The 21,248-nt window shown below is 47.9% G+C and overlaps 1 protein-coding gene across 2 annotated transcripts in view; it reads left to right on the forward strand.

Moving 5' to 3' along the window:
- The window catches only part of SPG7 (SPG7 matrix AAA peptidase subunit, paraplegin), a 33,205-nt gene that overhangs the window by 1,612 nt on the left and 10,345 nt on the right, over positions 1–21,248 (forward strand). The window contains exons 1-10 of one of the 2 annotated variants that reach the window (XM_015874365.1): positions 2,727–2,937; positions 4,503–4,605; positions 5,505–5,594; positions 10,169–10,419; positions 11,047–11,186; positions 13,157–13,259; positions 14,743–14,868; positions 15,179–15,341; positions 15,475–15,648; positions 20,759–20,883. In XM_015874365.1, the coding sequence (XP_015729851.1) occupies positions 2,845–2,937; positions 4,503–4,605; positions 5,505–5,594; positions 10,169–10,419; positions 11,047–11,186; positions 13,157–13,259; positions 14,743–14,868; positions 15,179–15,341; positions 15,475–15,648; positions 20,759–20,883 (1,368 nt within the window). In that variant the 5' untranslated portion in view covers positions 2,727–2,844. Of the gene's footprint in view, positions 1–2,726; positions 2,938–4,502; positions 4,606–5,504; positions 5,595–10,168; positions 10,420–11,046; positions 11,187–13,156; positions 13,260–14,742; positions 14,869–15,178; positions 15,342–15,474; positions 15,649–20,758; positions 20,884–21,248 lie in introns of those variants that run through there. The other variant, XM_015874366.2, reaches the window with a different exon arrangement.

Here is a 21,248-nt window from a genome sequence, read left to right on the forward strand (position 1 = left end):
TTGCTCGTTTGGAGCTGACTGACTTCCTCCCGTCTGCGGGGTTTGGAGATGACTTCAGCCACCTCCTGCACACAGATGGATGCCTGGGCTTCAGAGCTCTGCGTGCTCCAGCAGCTCTCCAGGGGGTGCATTCCCATGGAGCAATCTGCTCGCTCATGGCCTCCGAGTTACAAACAAGCTACTCCTCTCCTCTCCTCCTTCTCTATCCATGCAAGCCAAGCTGAGAGGTACACACATCCCTCCATCATGGCAATGCTCCTTCTTGCCTTTCCTAGTGATTCATAAGCCATCACTGGCAGCTGTCCTGTCACTACTGCTGTACTGCTGATTCCCTCTGATCCCCTGCCTATAGCCATCTGTCACCTACCTGTCTTAAAGTTAAACTGTCTGGTATTCAGAAGTAGCTCAGATACAGAAGCTTGTAGCTCAGCAGTGTGTCCCAGTCCTGCCCAAAGCCTGTGGCTGCTCGGCTGTGGGGCTGACGTGCCCTCGTTGCCCACAGGAGCAGTCTCAGTGCCATGCTCTCCCATGCATGACAAGAGGAGCAGGCAGGGAAGCAGTAGCAACGTCTGGCAACAGCACCAGGAAACACTAAAACTTGCAGCAACCCCAGGCTGTTCCTGGAGGAATGCGTGTAATGCTTTGGGGCTGGCTCAAATTAAAAGGCTATCTGCTGAAGGGATCTTTCCTTGGTCAGGAGTTTCACTGTGCTCAAGGGGCAGACGTGGTCTTTTAAGCATGTCCTTCCTTAGGTTTCCCTGGGTACCTGGCCTTGCTGTGTTGAAGGGGAGCAGCCAGCCCTGTCATCCACCAAGAAGTCTCCTAAGAGTAGCTGGCAGAGTGACAGGGACGTGGGTAACAGAGCAATTCTATGTCTTTTCAAAAGTCTGAATTTACCTTCTGGCTGCTTCAGCTCTACATTTAATCCTTTGATTCATTATTGATGTCAGGTGTGCGGTGGTGCAGTGAGACACCTGATTCCAGGTATCCATTCCCTCTGTGTTGTGCTGTGTTGAGATGAGTCTGAGCTATGGTGGTGGGTGGATGGGGTCCTGTGAGCTTTGTGGGAAGAGCAAGGGTGGCAAGACTGTCTCATGGGGAGCATGAAAACAGGAGATACGAGATTTTCAGTGCAGCAGAGCTGAAAGGCTGAGTTGGAAACTGATTTGGCTTTAAAAATGCATGGCTGGGACTGCTAATGCTGCTTTTTCTTCCTAACCTGCTCAGGAGATAAAGCAGGGATTTCAGCCTCCAATCCTGCACCTTTCACAGTAGTAAACAGACGTAGCATTACTGAGTGATGTCATGGCTGGAGCACATCCCAGCGAGGCCAAGCCTGGATCAGGTTATATCTGTCTTCTCAGAATATTGGCTTACTCCCAGAGGAGCATATTGCCGGCCCAAGGACAGTGACTGAAGCCACCTTTCCCAAGGTCATCTCTCACATGCAGAGAGGACAGCACTTGCCTTCCCATGCACAGCTCAGCCTGAGCCGCCCACGCAGGAGTCGCAGTGCAACCATGGCGATTGCTGGCTGCACACAGAGCAGAACTTCTTGCTTCTCCTTCCTGGCATAGCTTTGTGTTGGCACGAGCAAGGCAAGGACCCCAGCACCCCCTTCCTGGTGGCTCGTCATCTGCTTGTCTTTGAGGCACAGTGTGAAAGAGGAATAGGAATTGCGTCAATTCCAGCTATGTGGTGTGTCTGAAAATAACCAGTCCTTGCAGATCTGTCACATCGAGGCCAACATCTTCTGGCTGAGAGGGTCCCAGAAAGAGCCCCACAGACCTGAAATGCTGTTTGCTGCAGTCAGTGAGCCCACATAGGCTCAGATAGACCAGGGTCTGTGCTGGAGCTTGGACTCACTCAGCTCTCGGAACCTTAATTCATTAAATGGGTGCAAGTTTGCCTGCACTGAGGCTGCAGAAAAAAGCATAAGGCAGGTGTAGCAAAACCCGTTTGGCTCCCTGTTGGGTCAGCATGGCAGAAGGCAGGACTGTCCTAAGCAAACTGCACAGCTTCACTTCTAATCGGGCTGTAATTCAATTGAAATGATGCAAGTCTTAAAAATAGATAGGCTTAATTAGCAACAGGTCTATTCACAGAGTCGGTAGAAGCACATTGTGACATGGCTTGAGCGAAGCTGTGGTAGCGAGGTACACGCTGCAAGCTCTGACCGGCCCATACAGACTAATTGCAAGCAGCTTAATTTTGTGTCTGTAAATTAAGCTGTTTGACGATTAAGGCAGTGATACACAGAGACTTCCAGGAGTGACGGGGACATTAACATGCTAATAGAGCTTGCTGGTGGAAGGTTTGCTCAGATACATCCCAGGGGGCAGATGACAATTAACGTCCTGAGAGACTCTTCTGGAAAGAGGATGGTAATTCAGACCTGCTGGGAAGGAAGAGATCCTTCACACTGATAATGATTTATGATTCCTTGACGTAGCCCTGCAATCTGCACTTCAAGAACGCCTGAGGTACATCAGGGTGGGTGAACTGGGAGAACCAACAGTGACAATACTGAGAGGACGGCCTGCATGGCCATCCCGGGGAGGAAAACAGGACAGAAGGAAGAATGTATATTTCTGCAGGGGATAAAATGGCAAATCAAAGCAATCAATGGTCAGGTGCGGGCTCATCCCGGTGCTGAGCTCGGAGCTCCCCGTCGCTGCGTTAACCGCGCTCCCGCCCCGCGCTGTCCCGCCCCCCGTGTCCGCCATCTTGCGGCATGGCAGCACGGCCGCGGCCCGCCCGGCCCCAAGATGGCCGCCCGCCCTTCACCGCCCGCTTCCGTCCCGCTGAGGCCTGCGGCTCCGGTTGCGGCGCGGCCGGCGGCTCATGGCGCTGCTTCGGCTCCTGCTGCTGCGGGGCCGCTGCGGATGGAGGCCTAACCCCGCGGTGTGGGCCCGGCCTCGGCCCCGGGGCCTGCAGGTAACGGAGCGCGGCTGGGCGATGCGGGGCCTGCGGGGGGAGCGGGGCGGTGCGGTGCTCGGAGGGCAATGGGTGCGGGAATAGAGATGGGAAAGGGCTTGGGTTGTTTAGAGCGAGACATAGACTTGTATGTAAAGTCATAGTCATACAATTGTAGAATCCTTAGGGTTGGAAGGGACCTTTAAGGGCCGTCTGTCCAGCTCCCCTGCAATGAACGGGGACACCATCAGGTGCTCAGAGCCTGGCCCTGGGATGGACCATCCATTGCATCCCTGCACAACCAGCTCCAGGGCCTGGCTGTGCTCTGTGTGTGTCACTGCCTGCTGGGGTTGTTTGGGAGGGTGTGGAACTGCTGTAGTGCTAATTAACAGCTGGGAGAGACCATTCTTATTTCTAAATCCTTACTAAAGACTATGGGAGACTGATTGATACTGAAGAAGTCTGACTCAGTGAATGTCACTCAAAGCAAATGCATCTTAATTTGGCAGGTTTCAATCTCAGATCCCAAAATATCTGGGTCAGCAGATGGGAAAATTGTCCAGAAAAGCCAGATTGGTGTATCTTGTGTGGAGGAATTCAGCTGTGGAGCCTGGTGCCCTGATTTCAGCACTGGTTGAGGTTAATGCACTGCCTGGGCACAGCCCATGGCAGGAGGTTGGAACAGATGACCTGTAAGGTCCCTTCTGACCCAAGCCATTCCGTGATTCTATGAGCTAGGCCTCCTGTAGGACTTAAAGCTCTCTAAAGTGCAGGGATCGAGTGCAGGCAGCCAGGTAGGCAGTGGAGGAAGGACAGCTGTGGGATTGCTGTGTGCATCATGCCAGGCTTTCCAACTGCTTCGGTTCTGTGATCCATTTAAATTAGTCCACAGTGTTCCACCCCAAAAAGCACTGGTGCTAACAGGGCAGCACAAGCAGCTGTGTTGCTGTCTAGCAAGTAAGGAGGGTGAGGGATTTCAGCCTAGTTGTTGCTCCTGTCTGGCTTGCTGCACAGCAGCTTGTCTCTGCCATTGAGGCACAGCGGGACAGGGAAACATACAGCTGAGAAAGGGGAAGACTTGTGTTTACTCAGGGTATTAGTTTGTGTCAACCTTCAGATGCTGTGAAATCACCCTTCCGTGTGGATTTCAGCCATAGGTTTGCTGCTGAATTCCCGTGGGGAAAACAGTTGTGTTACTGTTGTGAGAAGGGCTACAGTGTAGTAATGCTTAAGATTATCTGCTAGGGGAGGGTGTGTTTGTATCTGAAGAGTTGATTTCCCACCTATCTCTATAGCAGGGGCACAGCAAGGGAGCTGATCACAGTATCCAAGTGTTTTGAGTATACGTTTCTATTTATACTTGCTTTAAACTGGATTGTAAACAACATCTTCACAGTCACATGGCAAGCTCATAGCACAACCAGGAATAATATTTGGAGCTTCCAGCTGCCGGTCCTGTGACTTACCCACAATATTTTCATGTCCAGAAATCTTTGTCTCACGGGATGTGGGGCTGCTAAGCAGTCACGGTACTTTTCCAATAGTTGTCTTATTTTTGTTGTTGTTTCCTTAATCTTCCTCTTCAGGGCCTCCTGTCACAAACAGTTTCCCCCACGTGTCAAGGTCTCGGTGGGGTCCTGGTGAAGCAGCGCATCATCCGAGATCCAGCCAGGCTTTGGAATCTCTTAGGTGAGTCTTGAAGAACAACTGTACAGATGGAGGAGGAAAAAGGTCTTCTATAGGAAGCGTGTTGACTTTTCCTCGAGTTGAAATCAGGCTGTTCTGTTCTTGGCTTTGGGGACAGTGAGCAATCTGCAGGGGTTCTGGGTTATTGTTTGATGGCATAGAGGGACAGTAGCACCTTTCCCCAAGGAGCTCGGTGTGATGAAGCACTGGAGTCATCAGTCATTTATGAGCAGCAGACTTCAGACCGGACAGTCTTACTGTGTCTCATTAGCAAAGTTAAGAAGAAAACATCATTCACTATGAGAAACTGAAGCTTAAATCACTTACCTCGCTTCTCTCATTTTTTGTTGTTTTCTTGACAAAAAAAGCCTTCACTCCATTGTTCTGCAGCATCCACTCTGAGTTTTATTGTTTGTTGCCATGCTTTCTTGGCTTTTATTAGAGAATCCCAGCAGTGTGTTTTGAGAAACCTGCTTTTAACTCCAGCACACGGTTTCCTTTAGTGCCCATTTCCAGCTCCACTGTGAGGCTGCTTTTAACTGACCGTACCAGTTAACTTCAGTTATGCCTTGGGGAGTGTTTAAATGTTTCAGTACTGAATGCACTGCTCCAAATGATTTTCTTTGCCATACTGAAATCATGTCTGAACAAACTCATCTCTTCAATTGAATTGTTGAGAAGTGTATGTTATATAAGGAAACTGGAGGAGTCTGTCCCTCCCATTACTCCCTCTTATGAGGCTGTTTCATTTTCTTGGCAGGCAAATGGAGCTGTGTTCTTGGGTGGGTGTGGAACTTGGATTTCTGTGCGTTTGGATCTCATGTGTTTCTGCTGTCCTTGGTCCACCTCTCTCTGTCACCTGAGGTCTTTGGTGGTGACTGTGTAACTCTGCTTGCTTGCAGGTAGCACTTGCTATTTTACTACTTCAAGCTGGCAAAGGAGTAACCATAAGAATGGAGGATTCAAAAAGAAATCTCCAAAGGAGGAGGAGGGTATGTATGTGCCAAAAGCATGTTTGATGACATGAATTGTGTGTGTGTGTGTGCATGTGTGTGTGTGTGTGTGAGGGGTAAGAGTGGACAGCATGGGTGGGTAATGGTAATACTCATCTCTGGGTGCTGGAGATTTGTTGCTGTAGCTCATCAGCCTGTGGCTAATAGCAGCCTTGAAGGGGTACATTGTCTTAGCTGCAGGAATGCTTGTGCAGCTTGTGAAATTGATCTATGAAAGGTGCTACTTTGCATTCTGTGCCAATAATTTCACTGATTTGGATTTTTTGCTTTAATTTTGCCCCTTTGCAAAATTTCCTTCTGTAGAGTTTCAGTCCGGAGGTTTTGGTGCGGAGCACTGACCGAGCGAGGAGCTGAATGTTAACATGAATTGAAGCTGGAGTCTGTTTCTTGTTTTGTTTACCTTCTTTGTGGATGTGTCCGCTTCTAGTGGTTTACAGAGCTCGAATTAAACAGAGGATTGCTTAAGGAGCTCTTGGCTGAGTTACTGAGGGGCACTTGCTCAGATTTTTTTTCTTTTTGTAAAGCAGGTGTTGGTGGATACTGGGCTGCTGTTTGCTTTGGGCTGTTTTTGCTCATCTTGCACTGTCTAATCCCTAGGCATCTCAGCATAAGGGATGTCCTGAAAATTAATGGTATCTCACTGAACATGTCCTGAAACCTATGGAGCTGTGTGGCATGCCGGGTTACATAGAGAAGTCAAGGAGTGTGCCCTCTGTGCACCTTAAGCTTGTTTGGGGAAGGAGGGAGGGGAATGAAATGGCACTAAAAAGGAGCAGGGGTGTGAAATAGCACTCGGCTACTGGGCAAAAGCCTTGCTGGACTCCCACCAGGCCTGTGTTTGATCCTTGTGTGTTCTACCAGTTGTCTCATACCTGTAGGTCCTCCCCAAAGACTTGGAGCTGATTTGTGGGTGTCCCTTCAAGTGTTGGCATTGTTGGCAACCTTTTTCTATTTGTAGGTTGACAACAGCTGTGTTCCATTTAGAAAGTGTAATTTGACTCTTCCAATTCAGTAAGGACAGCCCTCTGCTCATTTGTGAGCACATACATACCCTTTCCCTCCAGCCTCCCAGGAACCAAAGTGCGTACAAGGCTTCTGGGATCTGCATTGGCTGTTTTCAGACTCCGTGGTGCAGTTTTTAGCTGGAAGTCCCACAGCTGAGGGCCCACCCTGTGTCTGCTGGGCTGGGTTTTACTTATATTCATTTATTGATTTAAGAAAGGTGTCAGAAGTTGTGCAGATGAAGGCCTTGTACTTGCATCTTGTCAGTGGTGTTTGCAGAAGCATTAAAGCCCCAAGTGTTTTCTTCCTTTTGTGGCTTTAGTGATGCTTGCAGGGGCTGTTGGTGTCTGAGACTTGTTGGATGGCTGTGTGCTGCTTTGTCTCGGACTCCTGAGCCAGGGTAAGTCTTTAGTAGACAGAGCAGCGAATGCCTGCTGCAAGTGGGGAGGCACCTCACACTTCTATGTGTTGTGGAGTTTTACCTGTGTATCATCAGGCAGTGGAATAGCTTGGCTTCTCTCCTTGTTGCACTTAAACACAGTGATGGAATCTTCTTGAATGAACTGACATATGAAGTGAAAGCAATGAGGTGGTGCTGCCTTCAGCCTGACTCAAGCCATTGTACATGGTTTCTTGAAGCCCAGAGCTGTGGCTTTGTCAGCGGGTCCGTATAACTGAGGTGCATTGGGACACAAGTGCAGGTATGGGCAGAGTCCTCATTAGAGAAGCTTGATGCAGAGCTGGGGTGCTTGTCATTAGTGAGACCACACAGGGTGCTGGTGTGTGCAGCGCCCTGAAGTGCTGCGGCTGTTCAAATTAGTAAACAGTAACATGCTGTGTTCTGTGGCCTCTTTTCTCCTGTGATTAATGGATAGCTTGACTTTGGGAGGTGGAATGCTACCCCGTGTCTCCAGGGGAATGCTCATCTCTGCAGTAATTATTAAAAAGAACTCTTCAAACTGTCAGTGCAGCCCTTGCAAGATTTTAATCAGAGAGTTCAGATCTGGGGTTAATGGCAAATCATTGCTTTGTGGAGGCTTTCAGAGACTGAAGAGCTGGAAGTGTTCCCACAGCTGTTGCTTGTGAGTGTCACATCCAGTTCCTGGTTCTCATTTGCTGGGTGTTGTGGGGTAGCTTATGGTGCAATGTGTGAATGTTGTTCTGTAAAGATGGTCACATTTTGCATCAACTTCAAGATAGATTAATTTTATTCGTAATTAAATGCAGGGTAGAAGAAAGCTTTGCATCCTCTTGTAGCTTTCTAGATGTTTCTGAAACAATTCGGCTGTGCATTAAACATCTGAGCTGCTGGGTAAGTTGTTGGTGTGAGGTGCCCGATGGGCAGCAGCGATCTCCTTGGTGATGACATCCTCAGCTGGCTGTGCTTTAGAACGTGTTTATTTGCATCCCATCTGAAGTTCAGTACAGAGAAGTGCTTTAGCCACAGCTGGTGCTGAGCTCTCCGAGGAGTTTGCACAGCAGTAGACAGACTTTCTTCATGTCTGTGCTCATTTCTCTGGAGTCCTTTCTTTTCTCTATAAAACTTTTTTGTTTACAACTTGCTCAGTAGTTGAGGACAATGCACAGACTGAGGCCTGTACTGTACTGTATTTTAATTTCCTTTAATCAAACTGTACTGGATGTCGACCTACAGGGGTCCATGTTTTAATAAATCTGGATCTAGCAGGTAACACACAGGTGAGGAGGGGGCACTGAATAAGGAAACGGATGGGCTGGACACAGTCTGAGCTTGTCGCTGTGCTCTGGGATGACAGCCTTATCTGAAAAGCAGCATTGTTTCTATTTAGGAAGGAACCTTTCCTGCTGGATGTGGAGCGGGGCTGACAAATGATGCTGTGCATCTGAAGGACACGCTACTTTTTTTAGCGTCTGCCTGGGTCATATGTTTGGCCCTTGGTTTTGTTGCAGCGTGCGTAGGATCTGATTGGTGCTTAGTGATAAATGCTGGTGTCACAGCGTTTGTTAGGAGCTGGCAAATAAATCTCATCCGGGCTGGGGCAGGCAGATGTGCCTGCAGTCCAGTGGCACAGAATTAATTCATTCCTGGGAGCAGAACGGTGTTTATGTGTGCCGTGTTGCTGTTGGCTTTAAATTGCGTATCAGGAATGAGCAGTAAATTATATCTATGGAGAGCCTGCATGTATCTGTAGAAGGAGAGATTGGTTGGCATCTTAACGTGGGAAGGCTGGCTGGCATTGAGCAGCACTCCCAGAATTCTGCCTTTGCACTACCAAAGTGCTGGGAGCTGGAAAAGGCTCTGCAGGCAAACCCTCAGCACAGCCCATCCCCTCCTCTTATGTCTTCAGAGTCAGTGCAGGAACACATGTAATATTTAAATCCCTCTCCGATAAAGACCCTCAGTGTAGAGAGTTACCAGGCCTGTGTCAGAGTGAAGTCATAGCGAGGGAGAGAATGTGCTGCTCTGTTAAGGTACAGAGACTGATTTGCTGTGCATTTCAATTCATGGATAAATTGCGTCTCTCTTCTTCTGTGCTGTTGTAGATTTATTGCAAATGCAGATCTTTTCTTAGGTAGTAGAACTGTTGTTGCTTTTGTGATGCAGGGTGCCAGCAGATCGGGAGTGCAGCTGGAAGCAGTTATGCCTTACAGTGCTGTGCTATATCATTTAGCCCTAATATTTTTCTACCAGACATGGTTATATCTAACAGGACTAGGCAGAGCAGACACGTGGTACTCAGAACTGAGCTACAGTTGTAATTCGTAACAAGAAAGATCTGATGCCTTTATTTGGTCCACATCTGTATTAAACTAGGAAAGTGAGGTAGGCCTTCATTTTAGGGCAGAATGGCACCTGGTGGGGTTGTAACTGGTTTGGTGGGCTGAGACTGTGCAAAGTGTCCTGCAGCACAGGGTTGGGCTGCCTGAAAACAGGAAGCTGCAAAGTTGCTGCATCTCTTGATATGTGCTGAAATCTAAAAGCAGGGAGCTTTTTTGGTTCCTCCCCTTCCCAAAGCCACACTTAAAAGGGTCAACTCTCCATTGTCTGTCCATATAGTCTGTGTAGGCAGTGCCTCACTGCGTGGCTTTTGGGGCATGGGGCACAGCTGCAGATAGCTGTGGCCAAACAGACTGGGTTGGGAAGCAGCAGTGTGGTACACCCAGGTTATTGCTGGCCAATGGGGTGTAAAATTTGCCTCCTTCTCTTTGCTAGGTTTACATCTGAGTGTGCTTTCATAGCCAGGCTTCTGCCCCGCTGCTGCCCATGTGTACAGCTGATGGCCCTGCAGCCTGGCACCTGGGAAGGCAGAAAGGGCTGCAAGTGTAATGTAACCCGAAAACCTGGCTCACAGTGTAACCTTGAGCAAGTCACACAACTTCTGATTGCCTTCATGAGCCGAGCTGAAAAATGGCCTGTGTGGTGCAAGTCAGGTGCTGCCTCTGGGCATGGTGCTTCCAGGGGTACTGCTGCATTCATCTTTGTAATGGGGCTGTCCCTCTGCTGGCCAGAAAGTTCTGCACTGACATGCTGACATTTTTCTTCTCTGATTTTATTTTCTTTTTCTCTAAAGAGGAAGAAAAACGCAGGAAAAGGGAAAATCAGATGCACCTCGAACGCTTGCGGGCACTCCTCATCATTACTTTAATAGTGCTGCTGTTTCGATTCACGGTCAGCGAGAACAGAGAAGGGACCAACATCTCCTGGAATTACTTCATCAACGAGATGCTGTCAAAGGGGGAGGTCCAGAGAATCGAAGTGGTTCCAGAGAGTGATATTGTGGAAATCTACCTGCACCCAGGAGGGACCCCACATGGACAAGTTGTGAGTGACTTTCTGCCTTTGGAATAGAGGATCATAGATGGTCTTAGAGATGTGAGGTGATCTGAGAGAAAAAGAATTCAATTAGTAAATGATCATAAAACTCTAGCTGGTAAATTTGCTCTTCCCTTGCCTTTAGTAACCAACCTGGGAGATTCAAGTGCTGTCCTTTGGTACACCTCACTCAGCTCAGTGATTTTTGTGATCCATTTAAAAGCTGCTGGGTGAAATTAATATCTGAGCAGGACGGGGAACAACATCCCAAATGCCTCCTTCCCAATGATGTAGTTTTACAGGTGTTTTATACAATTTTAACTGGGCCCAAAGACAGCACTGTCATTGGGTTCATAATGCGAACTCCATCCTCCAGTGTGCCCACAAAGGCATGATGTCTGTTTATTCCTACAGAGCTGAGACTTAGTCCTTGCCTTCCATGCTTTCCTAGGGGGTTGCCTTAAGATGGCCTTGTCCCTAACTTTACTTGGAGTGCCTTTTCTGTTATCTGCTTATTATTTCATTGGTGTGGCCAACGAAGGACATAACAATGCTTATTTTGTCTGACTTGTGCCCCTTCTGCTCCTTGTTGTCTTTCTACAACGCTTACACTGTCTTCATTCTGCATGTCTCCAGAACGTTACCCTGCTGTACACAATGCGAGTGGCAAACATCGACAAGTTTGAAGAGAAGCTGAGAGCTGCGGAGGATGAGCTGAACATTGATGAGAGAGAGAGAATCCCTGTTTCCTACAAACACCCCGGCTTTTATGGAAAGTATGACCTCAGCTCCTGCTTACTGTTTATCTTATGCTGGCAACAACATCCCTCGCTTGGAAAGGAAAGTTCCTTCCAACTGAATGTTATGTAAATACAAAACAAAAGAAGTGGTCCCTGTTTGGAGCAGGTAGCTGGTCTGTCAGAAGTGCCCTGGATGGGCTGTAATGTCTCAGAACTGAGAGTCCCAAGGAGGTGTGTGGAACCACAGCGTGTAGCAGATCAAAATGTTTCAGCTCAGTGTCAGCAGGTCTGAGAGAAGCCTGTCGGCTGCTTTGTGTTCTTGCTTAGCTGAGCACCTTTTTGTCTTTATAATCCATTCTTCGAGTGCACTAATGGATTCCGTGAGATAGAAATCCTGACTCAACAAGTGTGGTATTAGACCCTGCTCCGTGCTGAATGTTGATGGTGCAGTCGGCCTTCTCCCATTTAAATGCTTTGAGGAAGGCCTGCGGTGGTGATTCAGTCTGTAAAAATAAATGCCCAGTTCAGGCCTGTTCCCCAAGTGGCTGTAGCTCACAGGACAGCCTGTGCTGGTGCTGGCTCCTGCTGTGAGCCACATACTGAGCAGAGCAGCTTTGCTGCTAAGATACAGAATCTCAGTGAGAGAGAGGTACTTTATTAAACTTTCTGTTACCTGAAACCTAGATCTTCTGCTTTGAAAAACAACAGTAATTAAGGAGTCAGTGCTCAAATAAACAACAATGAGCAAGAGAGAAAATCTTGTTGAAAGACTACTGTGCTCTGGCCAGGCTTCGTCCTGTTCTTCCCTATGATGTACAAGTGTTCTGTGGCTGTTTGCTGATGTGGTTTATTTACCCTTCTGGTAAGGCTGGCAGCTTGTTTTTACAAGGTAGGATTTATGGAGTCCAGGGCACAGAACAGATCTGGGCTGTTGGACAGACCCACCGCCAGCACTGATGGCTGCCACTGCTGCAGAAAGATGCTTTCCATCAGTGTGTGAGGCTGGTGCTTGGAGAGCTTTCGACTAATTGCTGGTTCTGAAGTATGGGAGATGCAGCACAGTAGTTGTGCTTGCCAAGTAGAGCAATCCTGTACCCTAACAACCAAGAAAGATAGTTTCATACTGCTGCAATTGTCTGCCAAGGTGCTGTGGTCACCTGCTTGTGCTCCATGCAAAGATCTGCATCATCTGGTTTCAGCAGCCCTGGGGTTTTGCAGCGTGGTATCATTTCCCTGTAGGTGGGCATGGTTGCTGTGCAGCCCTTCCTTCCAGGTGCCTCGCTCAAGTGTGAAATAAAATATCATGGTTGTGTATGAGGAAGATAACCTGGAGTGGAGCTTGTCTAATTGCTTGTCCTCCAAGCAGTGTCTTTGCAGTTTTAATACATGGCTTACATGGCGACAGGTAAACTTCTCAACTTCTCGTGCAGTATGAAATCTTTAGTTGAAATTCAGGGCTTGCCAATTTTTGTCAAACTTCTAAGAAGAGTAAACTGAACTGTTGAAGTCAGCCAGCACCACCAGCTGCTTGTCTTACCCCTGAAAAACATGCAGTGGGGTCTGAATCCTCTCTGAGGAGACGTCAGAGTCAGGAGTTTAACCTGTGTGGCACTGTGTACTTGTGGCTTGCATTCAGTTTACCTTCAAATCTGGGCACTTGGTGCATTTCAGAATTAATCCTCTGCTTGCACAGTTGACAAATTGGAGGTGACTTTCAGCTTTCAGCGTTGCCTAGGAGCCTTCACTGAGAAGAAACAATGCAGCTGGGGATAATATAGCATGTGCTGGTCCCCTTGTTTCAGTGAATCATACATTTCAGAGGCATGGCACACATTCCTAGTTCCAAGATAAGGAACAGAAGTGTGGTGAGGGTGGATCATTTCATGGGGTCAGGAGGGGTTCATGCAGGGGGCTGAGGGTGATAAGCATAATGCTTCTGAAGCAAAGGGTCAGTGGGAGTTGTGGCTGAATACCTCAGTTTGCCTGTCTCACTTTTGTCCTTTCAGTGATGTCATCTCCCTGATAGTGACCCTCGTGGCTGTGTCCATGCTGTGGAGCATCTTCCGCCTTATAAGGGTTGCAGGCCGGGCAGGAGGATTCAATGCTTTTGTGAGTATCCTGGGTCTTTCTGTTGCTTTGCATCCTGTGGGTACTCTTATCCTCTGGCCTAACCTCCTCCCTTTTCCCCAGCAAAGTCAACACAGATTGAGAGTTAACTGATGCCAGGGACTCCACAGTCTTGATACATCTCATTTCTTTTCCTGTGCTGATCATCTGACCAGATTGTACAGTAACTGGCCTTAGTGGAGGCCCTTTCTTTCCCCAATGGCAGGAAGGGCTGAGCTCAGTGAATTTGCAGTCCAGTTTGCTCTGCTATTTTCAAAGCTTGTTAATGAGTTGCAGCTGCAGATGGTGTTTTTCACTGGGTCCTGCCAATATGCCTCCCATACAGCCAGGAGTAGGAATTGCTGCTTTCTGCAAAATGAATTCTCAATTTATAAAGTATGTTCAGATTCTGGATTTCATTATGTGTTGGCCTGTTCCCCTCACGCCACATGGCTCACTTGCAACATCAGTTAAATCTCCTCCTACCCTCCTCCCTTGCCTGGATCAGCTGATGAAACTGTGTGGAAATCAGCCCTGGGTGTGCTGGTATCGACCGCAGGGACTTGGGGGTGAAAATAATGGTGTATTCAGTCCCTTGTTGGATTCCCCACTCAATATCCTCTGAAGTTCTCTTCTGGCTTTGAGATTCTTTTTGTACAAAGGGGTACAGCTGCTTGGAAGAGAATAGTTTAAAGGAATGCTGAGTAACGAGGGCCTTGAGGACTCGTTTCTGCCCTTGGGTAAGTGGGACAGCAAGGCCCTGCGTGTTTAACTCTTCATTTGGATAAACTAAGGCATGAGAAGCTATGAACTTTATTCTCAAAGCAAACGAAAAGATCCTGAGTGACTGTTTTCAGCAGAACATAACGAGCAGTTACTAGCAGAGCGTTGAACTAAACCCTTGTTTTGACTGTTGCTGTGGCTTAGTGCACACCAGGAGGTTGAGATGTGGTGCCTGTTCAGTCGGAGAGCCTACGGTTCTGTCCCTGGGTTGTGTTGTAGGAGAAACTGATGGTGTTGGACACTGGTGCAAAATGCCTGTTGGCACACATTTACAAGGCAGTGTTGGTTATTTGTTTACTTCTGATAGTTGTTCACAGTCCATACGTACCCCTTAAAACTATACCTGTCCTGGATGTGTTAAGGACCAGAGCGTTTAGAGTCTGGGGGAGAGGATGTTAATTAAGGCCTAGGGCATTCCATGTGTTTTTAGTACTCAGTCTGAGGGAGGTTGAGTTGGGCTGTGTTGGAAGTAGTACTGCAGGTTTACTCTGTTTCTTCTCAACCAAATACTGATGAGCCAACCTTAAGTCAGCAGTCCTGCAGCCTGGCTGGGAAGTATTTCCAGAGCAGAAGTGAGTAAAACAGCAGTGCGTTGGTGGGCATTGTAATGGTCTTTGTTAGCACAGGTACAGCTGCCCCTGTTTCCTGCAGTGGAAGCAATCTGTCTGGAGAGCATCTTCAGTACTTGTGCTGCTTTCCACAGAACCAGCTGAAGATGGCTCGTTTCACCATTGTGGATGGAAAATCCGGGAAAGGGATTGGCTTCAAGGATGTAGCGGGAATGCACGAGGCAAAAATGGAAGTCAAAGAATTTGTGGACTATTTAAAGGTACAATAAAACAATCACTGCCTGTTTTCTGGGATACAAGGGTAACCTGGGAAGGAGAGAATACTTGTTCTCTTTATCATGCATGGTACTGAGCAGCCTTTGTTTAAATAAAGCTGGAAACTTTTTTCTGCTGTGATCAATGTGACTCAGTCTCTATTTCCAGTTCTGTAACAGGCTGCAGATGTAGCTGCTCCTATTAGGAGCTCAGGGTTGGTCAGGATGAAAACAATGTCTAGAAGCTCTGGAAAACCACGTTCTTGTGCAGATGTGTGTGAGCTGAGGGTCTGACACAGCTGCATTGTTCCTACAGAACCCTGATCGCTACCTTCAGCTTGGTGCTAAAGTGCCCAAGGGTGCCTTGTTGCTTGGACCACCGGGCTGTGGGAAGACGTTGCTGGCAAAGGCAGTGGCCACAGAAGCACAGGTGCCTTTCTTGGCCATGGCAGGCTCTGAGTTTGTGGAGGTGATAGGAGGTAAGCTCTGTAGGAGGGAGGGAGTAGAGGTTGTGTGGAGGATGCTGTCTGGTTCCCTCATAAAGGAGATCCATGACTCCTGCTCTTGCTAACAATTTTAGCTTTGAAGCTCATTTCTTCTATTTCTCTGTAGGTCTTGGAGCTGCGCGAGTTCGGAGTCTCTTCAGAGAAGCTCAGGCTCGTGCACCCTGTATTGTGTACATTGATGAAATCGATGCTGTGGGCAAGAAGCGCTCAACCAATGTGTCTGGTTTTGCCAATGCTGAGGAGGAGCAGACATTAAATCAGCTGCTGGTGGAAATGGATGGTCAGTATTTCTCTGTTGGCGTTTGAGCCTTTGTTACCTTGAAGATCTGGGTTTGTTGTTCTGTTTGATCTTGCCATGCCTCTTTTAGTGTTCTCTTCTTAAAGCATTCATCGTTGCATTAAAATGAAACAAACCTTTCTTCCTCTTTCCCTGGAACAAGACTTGCTTGTACTTCACAGCATGTTCAGTCCAGAAGCTCAGCACTACATCTTGGTCATGTCCATGTTAAAAGACCCTCTGTATGACAAGTGAGAACCATGTTTGGGACCCCTGTGTAGGGAAGGGCTGTAGCTCTGAAGGCCAGGTGAATTTATATCTAGTAAACTTAAAAACCCTGGAGCCTTGAATGAGCTATTTTTGTGACTGTACTCCAAAGACCAGGTCAGGAAAGAGTGTAGTGTCACAGTCAGAGTGAATTCACCTCAGTAACCACATGGGCATCCACCTGCTAATAAAACTGATGGAAAACACGTGTTAGATAGTATAGCTGACAGAGGGCAGCAGCCCCAAAGCCTCGCACTATAGCAAATGGCTTCGGTTCAGGAGTGTTTTCCCACTGTCAGTTGGAGAGGAATTGTTTACAGTACTGAGCAACCGGAAGAGAATGAATTGGCAGCAAGGACAGTAGTGTCTTCAGCTGGTAATGCTTAGTTCCAGCTGGCTGCTAATGCTGTGGGATACTTGCTATACTCTGCCTGACAGGTAGTGTTTTAGTGACGAGGGCTGAAGTTTAGTTGTCCCAGAGGGGTGTACACAGTGAAATGCATTCATTCTCCTTTCCCTTGGCCTGTTCTCATGTTGCTTACCTGGCTGCAGGATTGCCCATCTAAGGTGGGAGGGAGAAGCTTCGCAAGTCCTGGTTAGGTGCTGCTCTTCTGGATGATTTCTGTACTGCACATGGAATCAACCCTTTTCTCAGACTCAAATGCCTAAAAGAGCAAGCCTTTGTCTATTCTTAGTCATAACTCTGTCAGAGCCTGCAGCCCTGACCTAACTCTCATTGCTTCTGTGGCTAAATCCTACAATTGCAGATCAGCGTGTGTTTATATCTGTCTGCTGCTTTGTGGGACAGGGCTGCTTTCCCTTGTCTGACCATAAATGTGGCACTTACCTCATCGGATTCTTCACATGGGAAGTTCTGCACTAAAACCAACCCTCTTTCTCCAGATGTACGTGTATATTTTTGACTGTGTTTTTACAGTGAAGCACTGGGTACAGCCCTACTGAAGCAGAGTGCTTCCTGTGCTTCTGCAGCAAGGCTGCTTCTAGAGGTTGCTATGGAGCGAGCCTTCCGCTCTCAGGGAGAGAAGCTAGGATCTGTAAAGTGTTTTCAGGAAAGCATCAATGTTCCTCTGTACTGCACACAAGATGATCTGTAATGTTGGATCTCTGCCTGTGCTGCAGAAGGAGAAGAAAATTGTAAGCAGGAGCACAGCGCCGCACAAACAGGATAGAGTCATCCTGCTGTATAGAGATCCTCCAGGCCTCTCTGCCTCAGCCCATGTGCAAGGGAGCTTCTGGAAGGAGTGGTGTGATCTGTAAGTGGGTCCTGAATAACCAGGCATGGATCTGGTTATCAGAAGAGCATGTGAAACATATGATGCTGTGTGGATACCAGAAATGGCTATAAATACGTGTGTGCAGTTCCCTGGGACTTTGCACATGCACTAACTTAGGCAATGTGGCCAAGCATATGAACATATTTGGAGTGAGTGTAACTGCTTACAGCTGTATCTGTAGAGCGGTGTCTCAATGGGAAAGGCCTGTAGTAACACATAGAACAGCAATCCCAGTTTGCTTTTGTGTCTTTTTTCCTCTTGACAGTTGCAGAGTAAAGTGACAACAGGTTGCCCCTGGATCAGATGGAGGCCCATCTGTGTGTTCAGGAAAGTGTGGTCAGTACAATCCACATCTCAGTGTTAGAAATGAAAGTGTCTGACTTCCTGTCATCTGCAGAAGTCAGGAGCTGTTTCTAGATTGTTGTTTTCTGGGCGAGTTTCCATTCAAAAATCAGGGCAGAAATCATTCAAAAGTGAGTTTAGAAAGTGAGTGTTATCCTTAGTGTATGCTCTGAGAGTCCTTGAGAACAAACAGCTTCTGTACCATGTGCTGCCCGGCTTCTTCGAAACTGGGTGTTGCTTCATGATTATATATTTGTCTCATACAGATCATGTATTAAGTCCCTCCTTCTGCTGAATGCATTAAAGAAAACAGCCTAAGAAGTTACGGCATCTAATTGTGCATGCTGCCTCCATGAGCACTGATGTGCTGTGTCCATCATTACAAAACAAAGTTTTTGGAAGGAAAGTGAATTTTAAGGAGATTGAGAGCTTACCCAGGTGTAAGTGCGGGGTTTGTGTGCATTTCTGATGAGAGCCTTGAAACGGGAGGTCACAGGTCTCTTGTCACTGCCTTGAGCTTAAATTAAAGGCTGAATTTCTGCAAGGTAACACCACAGAACTGAGCTGAGCTGATAATTTGAGAAAAATCAAGTGCAGAAGTAGATCTGTGAACCATCAGCTCAGCAGTGATTGTGGAGATGGTGTGTGCAAATGAGATTGCTCAGAGGTAAAGCACAGGGAGAAAAGGGGGGTCAGAGCCAAATGGAGCCCCCACTGAAGGCTGGAGGGAGGGTGAGGACACCAAGCAGAAAGTCCCTGTGCTAAGCTGTAAGGGCTGAGATGTGCGGTTTGATGCTCTGTATTTCTGCTATGCTGATTTTAGAGCAATTGTGCTCTTTCTACAAGTGACCTCGGTTCGTTTCCTTCTGACAGCTTGCTTCGTGTTCTGGAAGCATCAGAATTCAGCAGGAGAAGGGGAGGGACTGGGCTGAGCTGTACAAAAGCTGACTTTCAAAACCAGAGCGACTCGTACTCCAGCCTTTGTCAGAACAGGTGCCTGTGCTGAATAGTGAATCTTCCCTCACAAATCGCAAACAAGCGGAAGAGGAATGTGACCCAAATACCTCCTGTGCTCTGAATGCGTTTGTGAGGAGCTTGTCAGTCCTGGGCTGATCTGTGCTTTTGTGACTACAGATGTGAGCCGGTCCTCTGAAGTCCTCAGACCTCTTCCCTTGTCTGTGCTGGGTGCAGGTTTGTGACCCCGTGGCTTCCCCGACAATGGTGGCCCCTTTTTCAATGATATTGTTCACAAATGATGTCCAAAATGCTTTTGAATGAATGGCTCACAATGCAGATGAGCTGCCTATGAAATGCACTGTGTCAGTGGGCAAGAGGGCACTCAGAGATTCAAGTGGACCCTCCCCCTTTCCTTTTAGAAGTGCCTGAAGTTGTAAACGCTGTAGATATGAAGGCTCTCTTCAGGCCAAATTTCCAGAGCTGTTTTTGCTTTGTTGACGTGGCTGAGGTGGTGTTTTTGTAGCCTGTTCTCATGACTGCTCGTTGCCTGGGGAAGCCAGCGCCTGTCATGTGCCAGGTAACATTGTGCTGGGAAGCGTGATGTGACTCAGGCTGCGCTGAGGATTTCTTGGAGCTGTTTGGCACTGCTGGGAAACGGGCTCCAGAGCAAGTGGGGCAGAAGCTGCTGCGAGGAGGATGCGCTCAGTGGTTCTGTTTTGATTATACTCATTCTAATAGTCAGACCTATTTTAAGGTCGAGCTTTCCAAGCTGCAAAGCTGATAATGCACTGTACCATCTAATCCTGCTGTGTGAATGAAGCTCGCTATCCCCCAAGTGCCTGCCAGTCTCTCTCCTTGTTTATCACACTCCAAAGCACAGTGTAATACACACCTGAAGAATGGTCGGCTTCATCCTCTCCAGGAGCTTATTTAGACAGTGTCCTGCAGGGAGGAAGAACAGAGGTTTGCTGCAAAGCTGATGGAGCCAGTCCTCTGACTTACCTGTAACCTTAATCCCTCTGCTGAGCTCCTGTATGCTGACACATCTGGCAGCTTTCTGGTGAAGCCAGAGAGAGCTGAAACCCACCCAGCTTACGTGCATCGAGCCGCTTTCTGCAGCGTGCGACTTGGCAGGGAAGGAAGCACACGGGACTAACATGTCCTTTCCCTGGGTAGGCTGCGAGTGCCGGGGCTGCTGAATCTGCTGGAAGCAGGTGACTCATAGCCAGAGGCCTCCGGGCACCTGGTGGAATGTAATAAATAAGCAGTGTGTGGTTCAGTGATTCAACATCATCCCTGGCACCCCACCCAAGCAACACAACCACCTGCCCCTTCCTGCCCTCCTCCAGCTGTTAGTGCTCTGGCTTCCCAGGAAACCCTGTCTGCCTTTGATGCCTCTGTACTGCTGGCTGCTCTCACAGAGCCTGTAATTCCTGATGCTCCCTTCATCTTTAAGACCTGGAGACAAAACCTTGTGATGGTGGCTTGAGCTAGTTTGTGCTAATCATCACTGCAAAGCTGTTTGGTCACATTCTGTCCCTGCCTACATGATATCTGCGGTGTATGTTCTGCAGGGTTGGTCTTTGTGCTGCTCTGGGCTGTAGTGTGCCTGGGTGCCTTTTGAATGATGAAAGATGCAGATCAAACCATGCTGTGACTGAGTGGCAAGGCTACGTCCTGTATTTCTGTGCTAATCCCATTTGGTCAGAAGAAAACCTGTTCCTTCTCTGGTGGTGCTGGTAGCCTGTCTGTGATTGAAAGCTAAAAGTGAATGAAAGCTGAAAGGGCTCCTCAGCATTACTGGGGAGGAAAATGCTCTTTCAGATAACATGTGTTGTACAACTGGAACTAAAGAAGCAGGACTTGGCTTAGGGCTGGGGATGAGCAGGCATGTTTGAACTCATCAGTATAGATTCTGTTCTGGTTTCCAGCTGAAGCAATTTGAAAATATGGCAAAAGAAAACCCAACAAAGCAAAGTTGGGGCTTAAAAGGGAATTTCAGCATGACCACAATGACCGGGAGTGGCTTTGGTGACCTGGGAGGTTCCTTCCTGCCTTGTGCTCCTGGCTGAAGAGGATGCTTTCTCAGCCTCAGCTGCCCCAAAGGATGTTGTAAATGCATTCTGCCTTTGTAATAAAGCTGTGTGAGATATTCTCTGCATCCTGCCCTGCCTCATCCCTTTCTGTGCTTGCAAGGAAGTCTCTGCAATGGTGAAAACCTTCACTTTTGATTTTTACTTGTCTCACTACAGGAATGGGGACCACAGATCACGTCATAGTGCTGGCTTCCACCAACCGCGCTGATGTTTTGGATAATGCCTTGATGAGACCTGGCAGGCTCGACAGGCACATCTTTATTGATCTTCCAACACTCCAGGTATATTCCATTGTCTGCCCCATCCTTTCTATAATGTTCATGACTAAAGCGTCCCAGTCCTTTACGTGCTGATTGTTCGTTGGCCTGGCAACAGCTGAGCTTGGAGAAGATGGAGATAAGATATGATCCTCAGCAGCAAATTCTTCTGTGAGGTTCTCTGCCATGCAGATGCAAAACTTTGTTGTCTTCTCTCCAGGAAATCAGGAGCCACCTAATTGGCAAAGCTGGCTTGTGTGGGGAAAGCTCAACTTGTCATGTGCCTTGAGCACCATTTCTCATGTAGGTTTACCATTTTCCTCATTGAGCTCCTCATTTTCTCTCAGGCAGCCTAAGCGACTTTCCTTCTGAATGCTTTTTTACATCCA

This window comes from Coturnix japonica, chromosome 11 (genome assembly GCF_001577835.2).
Source record: "Coturnix japonica isolate 7356 chromosome 11, Coturnix japonica 2.1, whole genome shotgun sequence".
Classification (NCBI taxonomy): Eukaryota; Metazoa; Chordata; class Aves; order Galliformes; family Phasianidae; genus Coturnix; species Coturnix japonica.